The sequence below is a fragment of the Mastigoproctus giganteus genome, chromosome 6 (genome assembly GCF_048544385.1).
Source record: "Mastigoproctus giganteus isolate SK-2022 chromosome 6, ASM4854438v1, whole genome shotgun sequence".
NCBI lineage: Eukaryota > Metazoa > Arthropoda > Arachnida > Uropygi > Thelyphonidae > Mastigoproctus > Mastigoproctus giganteus.
Window position 1 is genome coordinate 9969699 of NC_143580.1, and position 23803 is coordinate 9993501.

General features: G+C 33.4%; 2 protein-coding genes across 3 annotated transcripts in view; one reads left to right on the forward strand and one right to left on the reverse strand.

Moving 5' to 3' along the window:
- Positions 1-2809, forward strand: part of LOC150083895 (uncharacterized) — a 75496-nt gene extending 72687 nt beyond the window's left edge. The window contains exons 20-22 of the mRNA XM_090375557.1: positions 281-380; positions 2287-2433; positions 2616-2809. Coding sequence (XP_090231683.1) covers positions 281-380; positions 2287-2433; positions 2616-2804 — 436 coding nt within the window. The 3' untranslated portion in view covers positions 2805-2809. The remainder of the gene's footprint in view (positions 1-280; positions 381-2286; positions 2434-2615) is intronic.
- A 10363-nt stretch (positions 2810-13172) lies between these two features.
- The window catches only part of LOC150083896 (syntaxin-6-like), a 41091-nt gene continuing 30460 nt past the window's right edge, over positions 13173-23803 (reverse strand). Inside the window, exons 6-8 of one of the 2 annotated variants that reach the window (XM_090374936.1) lie at positions 23651-23757; positions 19386-19480; positions 13173-13618 (exon numbers count right to left, since the gene is read on the reverse strand). In XM_090374936.1, coding sequence (XP_090231062.1) covers positions 13542-13618; positions 19386-19480; positions 23651-23757 — 279 coding nt within the window. In that variant the 3' untranslated portion in view covers positions 13173-13541. The remainder of the gene's footprint in view (positions 13619-19385; positions 19481-23650; positions 23758-23803) is intronic. The other variant, XM_090374935.1, reaches the window with a different exon arrangement.

Consider the following 23803-nt stretch of genomic DNA (forward strand, 5'->3'; position numbering starts at 1 on the left):
TTTTAAAATTTTATCTTTTCACAAATCAGTTTACATGCATTGTGTGTGGTCTTGAGGTGTGAGGTTTTTCAAATGTTTTGAAAATTCCCGAATACCTAAATTCTTTCGTACATAAATGCGTTTTAAATATAAATGCTCTTATTTTGGCTTGCCCAATATTAGAGAAGTTTTTTCAAAAATAAAATGAACTTTTAAAAAATTCATGAGAAATTGAATAAATTACATGAAATGTGTGTGTGTGTGTATATATAATCATGTCAGTTTTTTACTTGCTATATAGGGTTTATTTGGAAGTTCGTAGATTGCATCGAGAATTTGAAGCATCATTAGAGGAATTCAGTTGTTATAACGCTTTTAATTCAGGACTTGTGGACCTCCAGGTAACATTAGTTACTCTAATGAAACATTATAAAATTGTGATTTTATGCATGCTGCATTAAAATAAATTTGTTTACATATAAGTTTACTTTAACGCTGTGTTGCACTTTTCTTTTATTTCTCTATTTTTTCATTTTTAGATTTAGCCCACTGTAAAATTATCACTATGAATGGATACATGTTCATTCAGTTTCATAACTTTTTAAGTATTTTTAAAATTGAAGGTAGCAAGATTTATGCTGAGGAACTATAATTGTCAGTGAAATTGTTTGTATCAATGAATATAGCTCAGGAACACTGGATACTATGTACATAAGAAAGACAGATGTAGAATAGATGTGCGGAAATTTGCCTTTAGCCAGCAGGTGGTTAATTGCTGGAACAAACTTCCATCTGTCATTGTGGAAGTTGATAGGTTAAATAAATTTAAGGAGGAACTAGATAAACATTTAGAGAGAATTTTGTAAATTTTTTTTTTTGGCTGATGCTGCATAAGCTCATACACTTGCTTTCTTGCATCACATGCCAATACTACTATAAGTGGCTCAGTCAGAATAAACCTATATGTGTGAAGGCTGTAAACAGTAGGCACATTATAGCCAAAGTAGCTTATGCACCATCAACACAACAGTTCTTAACAGAGTGAAGGAAATTGGCACGTGTATGCTTAAATCACCATATCAACTTGCTAGCTCATAATAAGACCTTTGTTTTATCTCCTTTTTGTTATGGTTGTGTAATTTTAAAGTGTTGAAGGGCAACAAGAATTACAATTTATAACTGATCGTTGGCTTCATATGGTGAAGACTGCTACTTAGAAACTACCATTGTAAAGTGGCCAGGAAATTTTGCGATAGAAGCAAAAGAGGAGATAAAATTGTACTACCTTATAACAATTGTGTAACAGAGAACTGTCACAGCTGCTAAATATTAGTGTTTAAAGTGTTCACTCTGTTATATACAATTGTGGTTTTTTTCCAGCATAGTCAGCTTGGTAGATTTCAAGGTTGCCGAGAGGAGAAATTGCAAATGAGACTTATTTTGGCATTTGTTAAATTGTCACAAAGAGGACTGAATTTTTGAATAAGATTGTGGTGAGTGAAGCTTGGTGCCATCATTTTGAACTAGAATCTAATTTTCCAGTATACAGTGAAATCCTCAGTCTGCATGTGCAAAATATAAAAATGTTGCTGCCAGAAAAGTTAGTAACCATTTTCAACTACCATAGTGTTTTTTCTTTTTGTTAGGCTTTAAGGAACTTGTGCCAAATTAACTCAAATTGGTATGCAAAACTTTGAACCCCCCCACAGTGTCAAAAGAAGGCACTCAAACATTTTGTGCAGTCCAGATTTTTCACCCATATGACTCATTGGTCTATTTATTCCGTTAAAAAAAAAAGTTGTAAGACTTCTTTTCAATTCGGACACTGAAGTAAAAACAGCCATTTAAGAATAGTTCCAAAACCAAAAGAATATTTTGATGAAAAAATATAGATAAGTGGAGTGAATTTCTAAGTTCTAAAGGTAACTGTTTAAAACCTTAAATGTGTTTAATTGACAATCCTCATACTAGTAGCCTATTGCAGGACCTCAGGATCATAATCCTTATATTGTAATCTTTAAATAACTAGTTTTACCCAGTGCCATCATTGCCAGTTTGCATCAGCTTCAAAATTATAAATAAGTCCAGAACAATTGATATATTAGCAGTGGTTCTAATTTGTCTTTGAACTGAGCAACTAAAATCAGGAAAGTTAAATCTTTTGTCCTGTTAGATTGATTATTCTTTTTAAATTAAGGTTTTATGGGTGATCTTGATATATGCAATCATTTAGTTGCAATAGATTAAGTTGTAGAATTTTATGATTGAGGCTCAGCTGTTAACTGTAATTTCTCTATGCATTTTTAGAAAGGCCTTGAAGCAGTATGTGAGTTGCGTAGGAATGAAAATGTACGTGCATATGCCCGAGAGGTGAAGAGGCCATTAAATACAGCCAAAGAGGTCATTTTGCTGTCTGCAGATAGATTTACTACAGTGTTTAGTCTAAAGCAATATGTGAGTATTAAATAATTATTTCATTCTACGTATGTATAAAGGTATTTTAATTTCACAAAGCTTTTAATGTGATAATATGTTGTCATGAAAAATTACTGTTGCTGACTTCCACAATTCAGTCATTTAACAAAACAGGCCTGGTTACTTTATTAAAATTATGTAATATTTCTTATTTCTTTCAGATGAAGACAGTTTGCTTATTAAATCTGAATGAAGGAAAACCTAAAGGTTGGCCGTTAAGTTTAAAAATGGATATTGTTGAACATTTTATAAATTCTGATGTAAAACTTAATCGACTGATAACTTCAAAGGCAGGCTGGTGGTCATCTATTCTGGGATTCTTTCAGTGGCTGTTGTCATTTTTTGACTAAATTGGTGTGGCACAAACCTAATATATATTTCTTAAAATACATTTTTAATTTTAGGACTTGACCATGCATGTGGTTTTGTATAGTGTATTTAAATTAAAAGTGTGGTTTTTTTTTATGTTTCCTTTATGAAGCTGTAAGTGTAATTAGAACAAGTACAATTTAAATTTTAAAAAATTAGGGTAAAGTTTTTTAGTACTGTGTTTTTGAATTTACCCTATATTATATTTAAATTTCTATAATTTAAGATTTCCATACAAACTGTCACTTCATACATTTTGTTTTTAAGTTTAACTTAATGAGATTTTTCATAGAAAACAACTATATTCTGAAAGCAATAAATAGAACTGCATGTACAGTATTTTTATAAAATGTATCATCTCTGCATCATCCGTTAATATATATTGTATAACAGTGGTTCCCAACCAGGGGTGCGCACTAAAAATTCTATAATGGCATGTGCTTAGATTTACATAAGTCTATTATTGTAAACTACAAAATATTACTAATAATAAACAATAAAGTAGAATAAAATTAAATAAAAAGTAAAGAAATGCCAAAGAAAGAAACCACATCTCCCACAATTCCTTATAATTAGTTTATCTTACAGTATATCATGTTAAATGTTTTCCATACTAATTTTTTTTTCATTCTCAAGGATCACTGTTATGTACTTTTTTTTTAGAACCTATAGTACTTAGTACCATGCATGGATTGAAAAAGAGTTGAAAGAAGAAATTTGTTGACATTAGAAGTAAACTTCTGTAAATTGTAATTTTCAGGAAATACTTATGAAGGAAGGTTGTTCCAGAAAACAGAAGTTGACAACATGAATAAATGAGGAAGAAGAAAAGTTGGTTCTGTGAATTTGAACATGGACAGTAAAATGATGTTAAATGATTGCGGCATGTATTCGGACTGCTTTGAAAGAGAGAGAGAGTAGAAATTACAGAAGCTAATTCAGAAGAACAGTGCCCATGGAAGTATCTGTAGAAAAGGTATGCAGCAGAAACAATATGTCTATGAGACAGAGTGGAGAGACTGTTAGAGATGAGTCATTAATTAGCCTAACTGCCCTCTTTTGAATGGAATTTAGAAGGCTAAAAGGTTTTGTGGGCACTGCCGCAGATGTGGAAACAATATTCCATGGTTAGGGTGAATTTGTGATTTCTACAGAGTAAACAACTGTTTGGAAGAAAGGTAAAGCCGAAAGCCAAAGAGAAAACCCAGTTTATTAGATGCAGAGGAAGCAATATTTGTAATGTGCTTTATGCCAAGAGAGATTAAAAGTCAGGGTAATCCCCAAAAGTGATATATCATCTTGCCTAGAAATTGGAGCATCATCAAAGATAAGCATAGGAGCAGAAGAATCCTTTTTGCAAGACATAAGACAGGAGTGACTTTTAGAAGGATTGAAATTAAGTTATCTTTGCCCCACTCTAGAATTACCTGGAGATTAGCATTTAAGGATTTGGCAGTGGATACTTGAAGTTGAAGCTCTTTGAGCAGGGCAAGGTTTCTCAAACTGGAAGGTGGAATGCAATGTGCTATCATCAGTAAAACTATGGATAGAATTTCCGGTCAATAGAAGGTCATTAATAGGCCTGACGTAGCTGAGTGGTCAGGAGCGAGAGTGCAATAGCATATGCTCTTTGAGTGGGCCGGGGTTAAAGCCCGTGACTACTAAATACAATTAATGTTTGTACTATAAACTCCACTGACCTGGTGGTCGTGCTGGAGTATAAACAAAAATAATATACAAGAGGAAAAGAGTGGGAGAAAGAACTAAACCTTGGTTAACATCAGCATTAGTGGAGAAGTTAGAAGACAGAGAGCAGTCTACCATGACCTGCAGTGAGTGGTCAGAGAGAAAACTGGATATCCAGTTACAAAGAACAGCTGGCAAACTAGGATGGAAGCTTATTTAGAAGGCCTTTAGGCCAAACACGATCAAAAGCCTTTGAAATATCAAGAGCAATGGCTTGAGTTTCACCAAACTTTTCCATTAAATTTGTCCATAGATGGGTAATATAAGACCGAATATCACCAGTGGAATGACACTGATGGAATCCATACTGGTGATCGTTGATCAGATGAAAGATTTCCAGATAGTTTGAGTTGGTGGTTAATTGATTTCTCCATTATTTTGGAAAGAGTAGATGTAATTGCAATGGATTTTTCACCCTTTTTAGGAACTGACTGGATATGAGCAAATTTCCAAGCAGAAGGAAAACACCTTTGGAATAAGAAAGTGAAAAACTACAACACCAAACAGGAGTAAGTTCAGGGGTACAGGTTTTGAGAACAAGTGGAGAAATACCACGAGGACCTGGAGCTTTCTTAGCATTGGTTCATCAAAATCCTTCTGATGGAAGACCACAGGAGGCGTTGGAGTGTACTGGGAATGGTTTGAAGTGATTTACCAAGATAATCAATACACGAATTGGAAGAAAGATAGGTCGCTAATAGGTCAGCTTTATCTTTGGCCGATTTGGCAATAGAACCATCTGGTTTTGTCAGAGGTGGGAGCAGAGATGGGCAAAAGTTGCGGCCAATAGCTTTGGCAAGAGACCAGAATGCTGTTACCATTTGGACAAGAAGCAAGTTTTCTACTCTTAGTCTGTTTGAAATATAGCTTGGACTCAACTGCTTTATGAAGTATAAATGATACTTAATTTTTATTATTATGCAATGTCGCTTATAAAAATGTAGTACTGAAAATATTTTATAATAAAAATTCAGAAATATTACATGATTTCAGAGAATATAGGCTGTGTTTCGCATTAAAAATATTACGTTGAAAGGGGTTTGCAAGTCAAAAAAGGTTGGGAACCGCTGTTATATAATATCTTTTGCTATAATACATCTAATGCTTGGTTACTGTACATCTGTAGTTACACAATTTTGCATCTTCAGCACACTATGATGTACTTGTACACCCCTGATCATATCAGAGTTTATTTATGAGATTAGAAAGCTAATGTGCCTTATAAATCCAAAAGCGAAACTAAAACAAATGTCTGGTTTCACTTTCAGTATCATTTCAGCAGCCTCAGTCATGTTGCTGTAGTATTATTCTGTTTTTATAGTTTTAATAGAACAGTAATTATATAGAAGCATTTTTTACCACATGGTTCTGATGAGTGAAAAGAGAGGGCAAAGGGAACATGGGGTGAAAAAAAAGCACAATTACTTTTGAAGAAAAAATTTAAATAATAAGAGCTGAAAGTGAAGGTATGGTGCCTTTTGGCAGTGAGTTAGGGTTAACATGCTCAATAATAAGTACGAGATGGTCTGAAAAAAACTTCCTTTTTTATTTCTATTTATTTTACAAATTCTTAGTTTTTCTTATAAATTTTTAATGATTTCCTTTATTAAGGAAACTCAAATGCTGCCACCTAATGTTTAATATGTTCCTTTATGTAGCAGAATGTTAATATCTACAAAAAATGTTCAAAATGTCCCCCCCCCCCCATTGTTCGATACAAGCTTCAGCCCTTGCTATAACATTCATACAAGCCCCTCACGCACATTGTAATGTCAGCTTCGGCAAATTTGTCCTAAATTCTTCGTGATTTCGTCTTGTAGACATGATCTTTCATTATACCCCACAGATAGAAATCAAGAGGGGATAGATCTGATGATCGTGGTGGCCAACATTATTGGTAATGTTTAACTGCTGATGGTTTCAAAAATACAAAATGCTTGCAGGACTATATAATATAAAATTGACAGATGTTGCTAGCTGAAATTACCGAGGCAGGGTATACAGTGGTACTCAAGTGGACGTCATAGGATTAGCATTGTACAGTAAGACTACCTTGGTTTCAAAGTTGCCAAAGACTGTTTGATCTTATTAATAGGTGGTAATGCAACTGGTGACTTCAAATTAGTCACTTTTAGTGTATCATAGTGAGAATTCCTGGGCGTTCAAATATGTTTTATTAATAGTCTTCACTACTAGTGATTTAAAAATTGAATAAGATGAATGGGCTACTGCAATGCTTTTCCTGGACTGGTTTCTGCATTTTTTTTTTTTTTTTTTTTTTTTTGCCATATGACCAATAAACATTTCCAAGAAATGCAAAAAAAAAAGTCAATTTTACGTGTGGAGAAAACACCTTAACCTGGAAGTGGATGATGACGATAAGACCTCGTAATTGGCTGTTTGATTGCATTGTAGGAACAAATGCAAATTGAAGAAAAGGATGATAGTGATGATCTTCAGTACCTCTTAAAGGAGCCTGAATCTCAAATGTTAAAAAGAAATAATGGAGTTGTAAGAGAATTGTTATAGGGGATTCCAGTCCCAACATTGAAAGAAGTAATTGTGCACTTCACAATGTCACTGTTTGCTATAAGATTTTTTTAAGATGGGGAAAAAAAAAGCAACTTGCCAGCTTTCATTGAATAAGTTACAACACATGCCTGATTAACTATCAGGCGTGTGTTGTAATTGTATTTATTATTTCATTTTTGAAAAAAACGAGATTATTTGCAAATCATCTTCAAGTGTACATCTTGAATCTAATGTTCATTTATAGAAAACATTCGGTTAAATGTAGTTTCCTAATTAACTGACATGCACATATTAACTGGCCTAACGCTCAGTTAATATTGCTTTGCTGCATATATTGAATGTTAGGTGGAGTTGTAAATAAAGTCCTGTTATCATACTGATAGTTCATTTATTGTAGTTTATTAATGCTGCTTTATCCAGGCCAAATATTCTAGTACTAGGAAATAAAAATGATTTTTTTTTTTTGTTAATGCTTTTGGTATCCATTTGGTATTGTCCAAAAAGTGTTCTTCATTTAGAGTGCCATTTGGTTGAACAGCGTCCCATGAGCTACGCAATATTATAAGTGTTTTTCATTAATGTCATTAAAAATCAATCCAAACTGACTAACAAGGTGTAAAACATTCATTCATATTGATTTTTTTTTTTCATATTTTTTATTCCATAGCATCAATGTGTAAGAATAATCAGAGATAGCAGATCCATAATGTTTAATACAGCCACTTGCCTGTACTAGAAACAAGGACTGTGATATGTAAATAAAATGCATAAAACTAGGTTTTGTGTAAAGTAAAAATGTCTACTGTGATCATTAAAAATATAGAAAAAATAAAAGCACATAAGTGAAGCTTCTTCTTCTTCTTGGTCCTTAGCTGGCGGAGGTGGTTGGCCACGCAACCAGTATGCTGCTGTAGGTGCCGCAGGGTTTCGGACTTGCTCTGTGATGTTCTTCCATACTTTACGATCCATGGCGTCAGTCCATGAATCGTAAAGTAGAAGTGAAGCTACACATTTCAAAACATTTTTGGTTGTTGCAATTAGAGGCATAGCATATCTTCTTTCAAAATTGATAAGAACAACTTTGTTTAATCTAAAAATATTTCTTGACTAAATGTCTAAGAGTACGAAATGGTTGTTTATACATGGGTAATGCAACTTCCATCATTTCTACTATCTAGGTAGTATGCAGGCATAGTTTGATTATATCTCATATTGTGAATACCTTCACAGGTTGCCGAGGTATTGCACTGCTTTGAATAAGTAACGCTTCACCAGTGGAGAAGACTAATGTTACTTATTATTGGCAGACACCACCACCCAGGCGGCACCGCTAACAATAAGTAACATTGGCCTTCTCCAATGGTGAAGCTTTACTTATTTAAAGCAGTGCAATACCTCAGCAACTTGTTGTGAAAGTATTCACAATATAAGATATAATCAAACAATGCATGCATACTACCTGGGTAGTAGAAATGATGGAAGTTGCATTACCCATGCATAAACAACCTTTTCAACAATTTTGTTGTTTTAAATTTAATGATTTAACAGAAAGCATTTTTGTTCGTTGCAGAAGGCTGGTGTTACACTTACAAAGAAAAGTAACGTCAAAAGACAATGACAACAATCAACAGAAATTTTAATAGTACTCTTTCAATACTCAGAGATCAAAAAATTTGGTAACTGCACAATTTAAAATTTTATATTTGAAATTTTAAATTTCAAATATGAAATTGTAAAAAAGAAGCCATGTTTGCAGATGCAATCACTTTTACAGTATTTTGAAAATAAAATTAAAATCATTGCATTGATAAACAGTTTGGTCAGCAGCAGCAGGACAGTTTCGAGAAGAAATCAAATATATTTGACATATGTTGCTAATGGAGGGTGGTGCACAAAATGTTGATAAATATTTCTTAGGAAACTTGTTCATTGGCCTTTCTTGCAAATGTGGATTAAAAAAGTGGGAAATTGATAATTGACTTCTGGCAAATAAATTGAGCCTAAACCTTGGAATAATTCATTTAACTGTTTCTTAAGTTGGAATGTCATTTTTTGGCCTTAATGCCACAATACTTAGGTTAGGAGTGTGAAATAATGTTTTTCTTTTTTTGAAGAGATCCATGTTGTGAGGAATATGACTGCCAGGGTTGCTGCACACATTCTAAGGCATCCCACAGAAAAATAGCTGCCTTAATGCACTTTGCATATTAAGGAAGCTCACTAATATTTGTCTGATTAGTGTTACATCAGAGGGTGGTAGGCTGGTAAGGTAACAATAACTGAATAAGTGCATGGTTGGAGTTGAAACAAGGTTCTGGATGGCCAGTCAAGGCATGTCATGTCAGATGGAGAAAAATCAAGATGATTATTCCCTAGTCCTAAATCTAACCCTGCTAAACCAGACTGGTTTATCAGGGTGAGATTTATCATAGTATTTGAACCCAGACATGTGGCAAAACCACTATACCATCACAGAGGATACATCTCTATGCCATTGTAATAATAATGGTTTCTGTCACAGAAATCTATTTCCAGCAACACATCATTTTAGCATTTTGTAAGGCCACCACCATCTTCACAGAATTTTAATTCTCTAAAGGTGATTGACAAGTATTATATTAGGGTTACCAATGGCCAGCCTCATCCACCCATGTATTATGTCCATAAAATTGTCTTCTCTGGTCAATTTGCCTGTTTTGCTGGACAATAATAATAATAAATTCATTGGGATTCTTGCCTGAGACTGACTCTGCTACAGAGTGAAAAAAGTCCATGAATGTTCCTTTCACATTGATGAAATTTGAACCTGGCCCTTTTCCAACTAGCATGGAGAGGACAGTAATTATAACCACTGCTAACTGCAAGCACAAGTAATGATGAAAACCCTTTAATACTAGAACCTGCACAAGCTGCTTTCCAATGGTGATCTAGTTGTGGATATGAGAACCTGCTATAAGCTTGCTCCAACAACTATGCACAGCTGCCTTAACATTGAATAGGATGTAATTGTTGAAGTTCCATTGTCAAGAGGACCTCTGAAAAACATGGTTGAACAACTGAAATCTAACAGCAGCTAACAACCCAATCAGTCCAAATTGAAAAACTTTGGCAAATCAGGTCTGCAGAAATGTGCATCATGGGCAACCTGTCTCAATGAAAACAGTTTTGCCTATTAGGCAAAACTCAGAATTTCCAAGAAACAGCTCAAGTTTTTGTGCAATCCTTGCCTTAAAAAAGAAAGCTGCCACCGTGTAAATGATCAATTAAAGTTAGTATTAGTAATGGCTGCATGGTGCAAGAAAGCCTATGGCTTATGCTGCACCAACCAAAAAAAAAAAAAAAAAAACATGAATGATAATAAAAAATAATAATTAATAAAAGAAAAGGAAATTAAACCTATCATCCTATGTGCTTCCCTCACCCAAAGGTACTATCCAGATGACCTTTGAATTTCCCCAAACTGTCAGCCTCTACCACCCATGTAGGCAACTTATTCTAATAATTTTTAACTCCCTGGCTAAAATAAAACTTCCTGCAGTCCAATCTAAACATTCCCCCCCCCCCATAACTTGAATTTATGTCCCCTAGTTCTAGCATCATTTATAATCTTGAAAATTTCTACCTCATTCATTTTATTGATGACTCTCAGAGCCTTAAAACACCTCAATCAAATCTCCTCTGGTGCCTAGTTTCCAAACTCTGCAACCCACATATTCGAAGTCTTTCTTCATAAGGACTCCCTTTTGCCGATCTCACCAGGCAAGTTACCCGTCTTTGCACCCTTTCAAGAAGCTCGCTGTCTATATTTCAGTGTAGGACAGTGATTCTGAAAACTATACTAATTACAAGCCTTCACAATGTTCAGTGAATGCCATTAGTAAATTTCCCATAGTCAGGCTTTCAGCCCTCAACCTCTTTAATGTTCACTATTGCACACCATCTGGCCTCTCTCATAACATGGAGTTATACTTCATAACTGGATTGTCACTCACTGGGATAACTACCCACTCACCAATGAGATGCCAACAAGCTTTGAAACGGTATCATCTGGGTAGTGGTATCTGCCAAGAATAAGTAACATTAGTCTTCTCAATTGAAGCATTGCTTATTCAAGGTAATGCAATATCATGGTAACTCATTGGGAAGGCATTCACAATGAGATGTAACAAAAAATACCATTACTTTGGTGATTTACTGGGTTTTTTTTTTTTTTTTGTGTGTGCAGAGTTTTTATAACCACTACATTTGGGGGGGGAAGCATTCAGTGTTTGAATCCTGTCAATGGCACTATGCATTCTAATTAGCCTCAGGCAAAGATTGATTTCCTCCTCTTGAAAACAGTTTTCTGTCCTGCAAATGGGCAAACTGATTGTAAAATACACTCAATTAGAAAATATGGATATCAATATATCTGAAAATATATTGACACCCACCTAAAAAAATCTTGCCAATGTTAGTTTGATGTTGCACATTTTCAATGCTGAAGCCTTACTCATTTGATGCCATTGTGAGTAGCATTATAGTTATAATCACCACCCTGTGTGGAAAAGATTGTATACCGTCAACATGAGGAATTTGTGCTCCCCCACCACATTACTGAATTATTTGGTCTTGGCAGAAGTTTACAGAAGAAGTCTGTTATAAAAAATTATTTGGATAAACTAAATTTAAAAAATAAGGAATGTGTTTTCTATTTTTTTACAAAACCCTTCCCCAATCAAAAAAAAGTCAATTTTAAAATTGGCACAGAGAAGGTAATGTTAAAAATCCCCATTCTACTAGTTTCATCTGCATTGCAGTGTTTGTGTGAAACACTAAGTTATGCAAAAAATACTAATAATTCCAACCCTGATTTAATATACTCCAATTCCTGAGTATATGAAATTATAGTTTAATTGGACTGCTTGAACAGACTCAAACAGAAGAAGCTTCTGGGAACACTGGTACATTGCTCATTTTGAATTAAGAAAGATCAGTATGTTCAGAGTGTTTGATAGATCGAGTGATTTAGATGTTTAAGCTTCTTGTGAAAGTGACTCTGGAACATAATTTACAGACAATATCATTTTATTCAGGAAAGACTAAACCACTGGATTTGTGGTATCTTCCAGATATAAATTAAATAGTGGACGATCCAATTCTAAAAGTTTCACAAAATCTGAAATTGTTTATGGAATGTAGTCCAAAGAATAGGAGTCATGGAACAAGAACAAACTTGGTCTGTCATATATATACAATATATAGAAATTAAAGTCAAACAATTTTCTTTCAACATTAAATACTCCGCAATATTCTACTCAATTTAGCATAACATGAATTATTTTATATATCAACAGATGACTAATTATTCTCCAGAGATAAAACAATGGCTTAGGAACCATTCTAAAAGAATGGTTCCTAAGGATGCAATAAGAAATACTTCAAGTAGTAACCTTCACTTCTGGACTGCATGCCTTCCTTTTATTCCCATGAAAACTATAATAATGGTGTTTAAACAAAAATTTGAAATATCTATGTTAACACATAATTTGCCAGCTTTACAGACATTCTTATGTATATTAAATTAAGCTGCCATTTTTAATTTTGCAAAATATGGTATGATAATATGTAATGTCAGCCCTCAGGCTTTCTCTGAGCAAATACATTTTCATTCTCAAATGAAATAACCACCTCAATGACTCTAACCTAACACTAACTTTTTTAAATATAGTAGTATACAACATTCTGCACAATTCGTATCATTTAATATACAATTATCAGCTTTTATATTAAAAAAATTAGTATTAAAACATTTTATACATTATAATAAATTAATATATTAAACCAAACTTAAAAAAAAAAAAAAAAAACCTGAAAAATGGATGCTGTACAGTAAATAAAAGACTAGAAATACTAAAAATGCTATTCAACTCCAGACTTAATTTATCTATAAAGGATTGTAGAGTACAAATCTGTATATCTTTCTGTACACAGTTAAATAATTTACATAAGAAAAATTATCTAATTCTGAAAAAGTTTCAGAATACCAAGAAATACACATCAGTTTACCTGATTACTATGTCAACAAATTACAAAACCAACAAATATTCCTAAATTAACAGAATGTTAATACTGGTCCTAATTAAATTGCTACCTTACATGCTACTATAAAGATTTTGTACACATTCACACCTATAACTATTTACAGTTTTGTTCGGTCCACAGTTCATTGTCAACTGGTGTTGACTCTTTGGTTTTTAAACAGACGTTCTTGTTATGAAAGTATGGAATGTTGAAATAATTCACATTAGTAGAGGAAACGGAAGACTATACACCAGAATAACTGCAAAGTTTCAAGGACTGGAAAAAAAAAGAGAGAATTCTGCTGAGATTGTAATCATGAGCTGCATAGACATGTAGCTGCATATCACTGAAAAAAAAGTTCTCTTCCTTTGTACTAATCACAAAATGAAAAATAATATAATCACAACCACCATTACAGTAAGAAGCATACCGATTGCTAACCACTGTCTTCGATCTGAAAAATAAAAATGTATATTAGAGGAAGTTAATAAATGCACCTTATAATTTTTTTTGTTATTACAATCTAATACAAGCAAAATAAATGAGAAGTCAAAATATGGACTTTTTCTGATAAATTTAAATGTCTATATAGCTTAAACTTCTGACTAAATCAGTTTTTTTTTTTTAATTTATGGAAGATACTACTGTAGTTATGTGCAACTGTGTTATTTGTATTTGATAAAATGTAGCAGCAGAAAGCTAATTCTTTGGATTACTTAAAATAATTATTTTAAGAAAGCAGACTATTTTTAAAATAAATTTGCTAACATGAATTTCTTTTACTTAATAGGTGGTGGTATGAATGTTTTAGTTTTTAGGCACGCAAAGCAACTTAGGACAAAATGTACTTATTCATGCACTGATTATGTCACTTCATTAAATATACCTGCATAATAGTGAGCATGTCCCGTTTAGCCCTCAGACCAGACTAGATTCAATGTGGCAGAAAGTGTTGAAAGCATGCAACAGGGATGCTGGCCTGTGTTGTGTTGCAAACTGGATTACTCCAGATCTCTAATAAGAGTACTCATCCCATAAATGCTCCACTGGATTGATATCTAGTGTAAATCAACAGTAGGCTATACTGTTGATTTACTGGAGGAGAGCAACAACTCTTCACTCATGTTCCTGGAACCAGTTCTGTACAATTGTGGCCTTGTGACATGACACATCCTTTTTTAAAACCCATTTGCTAATAGATACACTGCAACCATGAAGGGACATGCCTAGATTGAAACAATTTTCACATAATCTGTTACTCCACTAGTACCAACAGACCCAACGTGCATCATAAAAACACTCCACATGCTATTATACTGATACCACTATAACAGATTGTTGACATTGGTTGGATAGATCCATGGACTCTTGACTGTTTTCACTAAATTCTGGTCCTCCCATCAGTATGAAACAGAAGGAAATGGGATTTATCAGACCAGGCAACATTTTTCCAATTTTTCACTATCCGATGTTGGTCATCCCAAGCCCACTGTAACTGTACCTTATTTTTCATTGACAGGAGTCCATTATACCCCACCCACGACAGGGTAAGACAAGTTGTGTATTCTGAAATGCTTCTTTGGTTACTTATGTTGTACATAGTTGTTATCTGACTGACTGTAGCCCCACAGAAGTCTTTTTAGCCTCTGCTTACTGAGTCATCACAGCTCTTTCTGACCACAAGACTGCCATTGTTTGAACATTATTTAGTTATGGGACACATCTCAAGACAGTTGTGTGAAAACCTCAGCAGAGTTAAAATTTCCAAGGTACACCCATGCTTGCATGTCAGGTGCTGACTACTATGCCACATTCGGTAACTTACATCTTTCCTGTCATGGAATCACACACATATGGCATCCCTACACATCTGCTTTATATCTCACAGTACAAACATATGATGCTGTTACTGAAGATTCCCATTTTGTGAAAAGAATAGGTGAATATTCTTTTCACAAAATATTCTATATACACTGAATGGATCTGTTTGAAAATTTTACATGAATGTTGTTTGTGTATCACATAGGTTAGAAGTGGGGTTATCCAAGGATCAGTATTAGGACCACCATTGTTTTTGATTTTCTTAAGTGATATCGATGAAGGGATAGAGGGTGTGATGTCTAAATTTTCAGATGCTGTAAAGACTAGTAGAGTAGTTAATGATCACTGCCAAGCAGAGCTTTTTCAGAGTGACCTAGATAGACTTCAGGGATGGTCAGAAAAGTGGCAGCTTTGCTTTAATCTAGCAAAGTGCAAGGTCTTACACCTGGGGAACAGTAACCCCAAAGTAACTTATACACTTGACAGAGTTGAACTAAAGTCAGCAGTGGAAGAAAGGGACTTGAGAGTTATGGTCAAACATGAAGTTCTCCAAGCATCATAGACAGGTTGCAAGGAAAGCCCATGTTAGACAACACTTAGAATAATGTGTTCAAATATGGAGATGGCACCTAAAAAAAGACAAGCTTCTTGAAAGAGTCCAAAGATGGGTAATATCCTAGTGAGTTTGGGGAAATTCAAAGGTCAGTTAAATAGTTAAGGAGGGAAACACATAGGGTATTTTTTTTCCTTTCATTATTATTTATTAATTTAATTTTTTTTCTTTTTGACTGATGGCAATATAAGCCTTAAGGTTCCTCGCACCATATGGCCATTACTAATACGATATCACGACATCTACACGATGGCAGCATCTTAAGAGTATAACTGATTTTATATAAGATACTTCTGGGGTAATTACAGTAAGTAGGTTGTTGTTTTTATAGTAATGATATTTAGTGTGCATATAAGAATATTTTTATATGCACCACGCATAATAAAAATTGAACAACCTAGGACTGGATGAATCTGTTTTAAAATTTTGCATGAATGTTGCTTGTGTATAGGTAAACAATTAGCCATATTAAAGACAAATAACCAGTTATCTTGTTTGTATGGTTGGTGTTAGTTAACTGAACAGTTGCATCTTGGCAGTGATATGGAAATATGAATGGTTTACAATTAATTGACAAAGGCCTGCTTTGTTGATAAATACAAAAGGTGAAGTAAATACACCTTTTGTATTTACTTTGGTCATGAAACGCAATGGGAAATCACTATGGCCTCTTTATTTTTCTTGTATATGATGGCAGGGAACTCAAAAGTTTGTGATATCGGTGATGAGATCTCTGATTATAGTAAGATGATGAGGCTTTCCAGGTCATCAATAAGCAAAATCTTCATGGCTGAGAGCAAGTTGTAATAAGAGAAAGGGAGGGATAGGAAAGAGAATTAAGACAGCAACAATCAAATGCAAGTTTGATGTAGGAGGGAAGTTAAGAAGGGAGATGGATGGGTGAACTGGATGTGGTAGGTTTGAGATCTGGTGGGGGAAATTTTAGAATTAAGGATTTAAGAGTTCTAGTGAAGAAAGAAGAAATATTGTCGCAACAGTGTCAAATAAAGAAATAATGGAAAGTTTGAAAAAGCTTAAATATATTATTACTAGTAGGATAGTGATAATAACTGCAAATCCTAGAAATAGTGCAGCTATATAAACATCAAATTATGATGAAGAGGACTTCTTACATAAGTTGAGTTTTACGTAACTCAGGAACGACTAATAAAATGTTGCTACTATACCCCTGATCTGCCAAAATTAATAAAACCTCAGACGAATGAGGAAAAAGTTATATATTTTTCAATTAATTAAAAAGTTATATTTTTAATTAGCTCAATTAAACATTTTAGCCAGGGACGGTGGTGAAGTAACTGGAGTGGCACATGAGAAAACAAAAAAGGAAAGAAGAACACGTACTGTAAAAACATATTAGCATTAGTAGAGGCATTTGATGCAAGAAAGCAAGCTTATGCAGCATCAGCCAAAAAAAAAAAAACCCACTTCCACTTCACCCCTCTGTTTGTTCAAAATACCTGTCCAGCTGAGCCTTAAACTTATTTAGGCTATCAACTTCCACGACAAGGGATGGAAGTCTATTCCAGCAACCAACCACACGCTGGCTAAAGGCAAATTTCCGCACGTCTATCCTACATCTGTCTTTCCTCAATTTGAATTTATGCCCTCTCAGGTGATTATTCTGAGCAAGAGGAAGAATCCCATCAGCATTGAGCATGCTCAAACCATTCAAGGCTTTATACACCTCTATCAGATCACCTCGCTGGTGCCTAGTCTCCAGACACTGTAATTTGCAAAACTTAAGCCTTTCTTCGTAAGAGCACCCCTTTGTTCCATTCACTAATCTTGTTGCCATTCTCTGTACTCGTTCCAGCAGCTCTACATCCTTCTTGAATGTATAATGTATTTCGTAGCCTTGGTTAATATAAGACTTCATTGGTGCAGATCCATTCACCGCTTCTCTTATTGTCTTTACTGTTGACACTGACAAATTTAAATTCCTCACAATATTTGTTAAATTTTGACCATTTTCATACATCTTATTATTTTAATTTTCTGATCAGATAGATCACTTTCCTTTTCTTAGTAGATATACTAGTACCACCATGATAACGGTCATAATGAAATTTTCTGTAAAGAACTTTACAGGGAATGTATTATGATATATGGGCCTGGTGTACTGGGGTCCATGGTTAAAAAGAATACAATGATATAAACCAGTAAAACATTTAATAGATAACACAATAAAATACAATAGAGGCTTTCTAGACAGTTGTCTCTTTATCAACTAATTTGACTAAAAAAAAAAAAAAAATTCTATTGTATTCTTTTTAACTTCACAGGGTTAAGGCGGAAAAACACTATTACCACCTCGTGCAAGCTCACATTTTATTAAAACACGTTGCTGGAGGTCACTTTCACAAAACAATTTTCCAGTTTCTGGTTTATTGGGTTTTTCTATTAATGCAATCTGTTATAAACAGGTACCCAATTCTATCTTATTGCATTTGTGATAATACTGATAGCTGGAATTCTGTATGTTTTTACATTATTATGATATGTGTGTCCCCTTCACTGAAATCTTCAGTCATATACAAAACAAATTTTCAGAATTTTCTCTTCATTCCTATTTTTTAAGCTTCGTCAACTTGTTACTCCACATATGACCTGTGCATGCTGTGTTTGTCATTATTGATTACTTATTTTTTTTTTGTTTAAAATTTTACAATCCTAAAAAAAAATGATTGAAAAAAATTTTCGATGTAGGCATCAGCTACTAACGCTTCTGTAGCACTAGTGTCTTATTCCCCCCCTCCAATTGCTGCATTACTCATATTCATGAAATTTCTGTTAGGAGGATTCTTTGTAAAACAAGTGCAAAGTCATCTCCAAACTATTGTTGCTGACTTTGTTTACTCAAACCAGAAGACGTTGCTTTTTACGGATTGGAGAAATCAACTATTTTGTTGATGCTACTGCAGTGCCTCTGGTGGGACAGATAACTACTAATTGTTTCAAAAAAAAAAAAAAAAAAAAAAAAGAAGACACACGTGCCCTTCACTATTATGACCATCTTTCCATATTCATTTTATACACAACTGCTATTAGTATACAAAGTTGTTCACCTAGTTTGTGATAATGCTGTAATTAATAAATGAAAAGATCTGTTATCTGGTATTCAGAGGGATTTCGAATATGATGGTAGCAGAGGAACAGAACAGGAATTGTGTACAATGATAGTGATTAAAAGGATGGAATGAGAGGAGGAAGAAGCTTTTTGAATTTAAAAGGAGAAATAAACTGGCAGTGACAAATAGAAAAATGCCATGAGGGGGGTATTAACTGGATTATAAAAATGGCGGTAAGAGAAATGTACAGGAATGGTGAAAAACCATTCTGTTATTGACAGTGATCATATGTAATCAATATGGGTCTATTTTCAATGCTTTTTACTATTGTGAAGAACAAAGTTAACCTGTAATCCAGAACATTAAGGAAGAAATAATAATATAAAGCATTTTGTAAAGAAAATCATACAAGCATTTTGTAAAGAAAATATCCATACAAGCATTTTGTAAAGAAAATCAATTCAAACAATTTCCAAATAAAAAACTAGACTCACTGATTAAAAATTAATAAATCTAATTGATCTTTTTTATTATTTAAGAGATCAATTAAGTTTTATTATTTTTACTAATACAGTAGAATCTCATTAATGCAAACTTGGTTTATACAAAACATACTGTTCCTCATGCTAAAGGATAGGAAGTGATATTTCATTTCTTATAAGAAAAGATTCCAAAGTTGTATATTCTCAAAAACTTACCATTTGAAAGATGAAGTGTTTTGGCAAGTTTTTTCATAGTTTGATCCAATCTGGACTCAGTTGTTTCCATTTCATGACTAAGATCATCTAACATGCTGAAAAATAATGAGATATTTTCAGATGCAAAAGAAAACAATATAGTTTTATTTATATTACTTTTATTTATGAAACAGTTAAGATGACTTACAAAAATTAATTTTTTTTAAAGCCTAATTATATTTAGGCTAATACTATTTGGTTTTGAATATACTATGCCAAAAGCATTATATACGATGAATGCTCAAAATTTTAAAAATTAAGCACTTTACTCTCCATGTTTATTTTGCAACATTAAATGGGTTAGTCCCAAAAACTGAAAATCTTTTCCATATTTCTTACAAACACACATTCAATACACTAATTAACATTGATGCTTCAGATCCAACTTTGTTAACAAACTTGGAAGAGACTAATATAGGGCCTATTTGATTCACTCTTCTTTTTCTTTTTTTTTTTTTTTTGTGTTCATGTACAAAAAGAACCATTTCCATTTTTAGCTCTCTTTGCTAGGTATTTCCCATACATAGCTTTCACCTGTGTTCACCATTGGTGGTTTTATTACATATATATGTTCATAATACTCATAAATTAGTATCTCACAATAGTCTAAGTAGACTGTTGTCTTTTTTCTTTTGTTCAATTAAACCATTAACCTCAATTGTCATCCACTTGGGTATCTTTTGCAGAACTTCTCCACTATAACAAATATATTTGTAGTTTCCAGGATAAATTTCCCTTAAATACTATCCACAAACTCTTATCTAACAGCATATAGCTCTCTCTCTCCAGTAAATAGAGCCCAAGAAATACCTCAATCCACTACAGCCCCCCCCTCTCTCTCTCTCGAAATTGAAGTCCTCCCCTTTTCCTTTCACCTCAGAAATCTCTTTTAATACTACTCATTTTATGACATCGTAGAGATTATCTGCTACTGGCTCCTTGGTGAAAACCAAGTCGAGGATATTTGAGCCCCTTGTACATTCTTTGACCTGCTGGAATAAAAATTTTCTGATAGTGTAGAATTCAATTCAGTTGTCAGCTTCAATAGTCCATCCTTGACTAAGTATGGGTTATGCATTCTGAAATGCCTCTTCAGTTACCACTTATTTAAATGAAGTGAATATTTGCTGCTATCAGATTTGATGGAAAACTGATTTAAAATATGAATATCTGTAAAGTTCATCTTTTTATTTATATTATACTTCTGGTCTAATGATTGTAATAAAATATTCGCAACATTTTATCCCTCATATTTCATGCATAACAGTCATATTCTGCAAGTTATAATGAGCAAGTGTACACGAATGGATATACAAAATGCAACACAAAATTTGAATTCTAAAAGCAAATTTGTGTAAAGATGGTGGGATAACTTAGGGCATGGGTTCCCAACTTGTGTTCTGTGGAACCTTGGGGGTTGCGCCGATAAAATTTGGGGTTCCGCAATAAAATTAGCTTTTGAGCTCTAATTAATAGTTTAAAATATGTATGAAAAATTTAAATAAAGTTTCAAAAATTATTAATATTACATAGGGAGAGGAGAGGAGACTTGCGCACAGACTGTGCAGCTCGCATTTGTGGAAAATAAAATCTGGTTAGTCTAATGGTGGACAATTGAATCAAATACTTGCATTCAATTATTCCACCACTAGTTGAGTCATATCCCCTGACAAAATCATCTGTAGTGAGGTGGGGGTGCAGCGGTACAGCATACGAGCGGGCATATCAGTCATAGATCAGTGGTGTTTTGCACTGCAATCATTTTGTGATGTCTTATGTACTTTTCGTATAAAAATAAAGTGGGCATCATATTAATTTATAATATTACGATTGTGTATACCCCAAATTAAAATAACATGGATCGTTGTTTGAGAGAAGGAGTTTTAAAAAAGTGTAGCAAGCAGTTCACATGTTTCTAGTGACAAGAAGACTGGTAAAGTAGATACTGACGACAATATAGATCAAGGCACTAGCATTACTTGTGTAGCAGATGAATCGAGGAAAAGGGAAGTGTTGTTTGTCAATACCAAAACATCACCAAGTCATAAAAGATGTAAATACGACTCGAGTTATTTATTACTCGGATTCATGACCACAGGAAATCCCGAGGCCCCTGATGCGTTATGCATATTATGCAATAAGATCTTATCAAATAGTTCGTTAGCGCCAGCTAAATTGTGCAGACATTTTGAAACGAACCATTTAGAATATAAAAATAAAGATGTCAAATTTTTTGAAAGAAAACTCGAGTCTCTTGACAAAACAATATTTTATGTCGGATAGCGAAAGGGCAACAATGGCTTCCTACAAAGTAAGCTACCATATAGCGCTCGCAAGTGAAGCACATACAATTTCTGAAACTCTCATAAAACCATGCATCAAAGACGTTGTTCAGTGTATGTTCGAGGAGAAATCCTGTCAACAAATTGATAAAATTTCTTTCTCAAATAATAGTTTCACACAGAATTCATGATATGGTTAAGGATATTCAGCAGGAACTTATTTTAAGACTTCAGTCATGTGATGAGTACTCTTTACAATTAGATGAGACAATGGACATTGCAAACCTATCAATTTTATTAGTTTTCGTTCGTTATTACTACAATAATTCTATTGAAGAAGACATGTTACTCTGTAAAAATTTACAAATCAATACAACAGGAGAAATGATATTTAAATGTATCAACGATTTTATGAAGACTCGTAGAATAAGTTGGGAGAAATGTGTCGATGTATGTAGCAGTGGTGTGAAGTCAATGATAGGACCTGTGAAAGGGGCAGTAACACGAGTTAAAAATGTTGCCAAAATGTGTACGAGTAGCCACTGTGTTCTTCATATCACTGGTTGGTCGAAATATCCCTTCATCTTTAAAATGTATTTTAGATGAAGCAGCAAAAATTATTAACTTTGTGAAAACATGACTGTTGAAAACAAGATTATTCCAAATTATATGTAAAGATATGGGCAGTCAACATACATCTTTGCTAGTACATACTGAAATTAGATGGCTGTCATGTGGCAGAGTTCTTGTTAGATTGTTTGAATTATGAGAAGAGCTTGCCATATTCTTACACAATGACAAGTTTCTATTACCAGATTGCTTTAGAAACGTTTCGTGGTTGAGTCAAATTGCTTATCTGGCAGATATATTCACAAAATTGAACGATGTTTCTCTCTCCCTTCAAGGAAAAAATGTAAATATTTTCAACACAAAAGATAAATTACAATCATTATTACAAAAGTTGCAATACTGGACCATGGATGTTGAAAAAAATAAATTTCCAACTTTAAATGACTTTTTACAGGAATCAAACTGTGAAATTGAAGAAATTTGAAAAGAAATTATTTCTCATCTAAAATCAATAACTGTGGCATTAAATGAATACTTTCCTCTACTAAAAGATGACAATAACTATTGGGTTTTCAATCGTTTCAATATTAAAGAAAAACCAGAGGAACTATCTACTTCAGAATATGAAAATCTCATCGACCTGACATCAAATAGCCAAATAAAAGTTAAATTTAATGAAGTTTCATTAACTGAGTTTTGGTGTGACTTAAAAGAAGAATATCCAAATTTATTCAAAAAAGCAATTCATTGTTTGTTGCCGTTTAGTACCACATATTTGTGCGAAAGTGGATTTTTGCTCTACACTGCGACAAAAACAAAATACAGAAGTAAGTTGGATGCCACTCCTGATATTAGAATTCAGCTGTCCACAATTAAACCAAATGTTGTAAGAATATTGAAAGAAAAGAAGACGTTTAATACTTTGCATTAATTACCAGTTTAAATTAATAATATTTGCCTTTACATTATTAATCTGGTTTTTTTTTATATTTTCAATAAATTATTTTTGATTTTTTGATCAGTAAAAATTGTCAGGGTTCCAAAATTTTTTATAGGTGAAAAGGGTTTGTTGATTAAAATAAGTTGGGAAACACTGACTTAGGGTAACTGAAAGTTCATTCTTTTGGGGAAGAAGTTTTAACCAGCCTTTAAATTTAACATACATCGTTGATGGATTTATATATTGAAGTCACTGTTATACAACAAAAAATTTTATATTTTGCTAATCAGTTAAAAAAAAAAAAAAAAAAAAAAGTAGAGAACTTTTAAATAGACTCAACAACTATCAAATAGTCTCAAATAACATTCACAAATATCAATAATGAGCTACACCTATTTAAACAAAAATTAAATGATGTTATCCTTAAGACTTACACAGACTGTTCGTCCAACTCATCTCCAATCTGCCTGCTCATTGTTTTTAATGTGCCTACTGTATCAGCAATACGTTCTAGATCCTCCTCTTGTGCATGAACAATTAACTAGAGAAAATTTTTTAAAAAAATTTTATAACACAAATAAAACAGC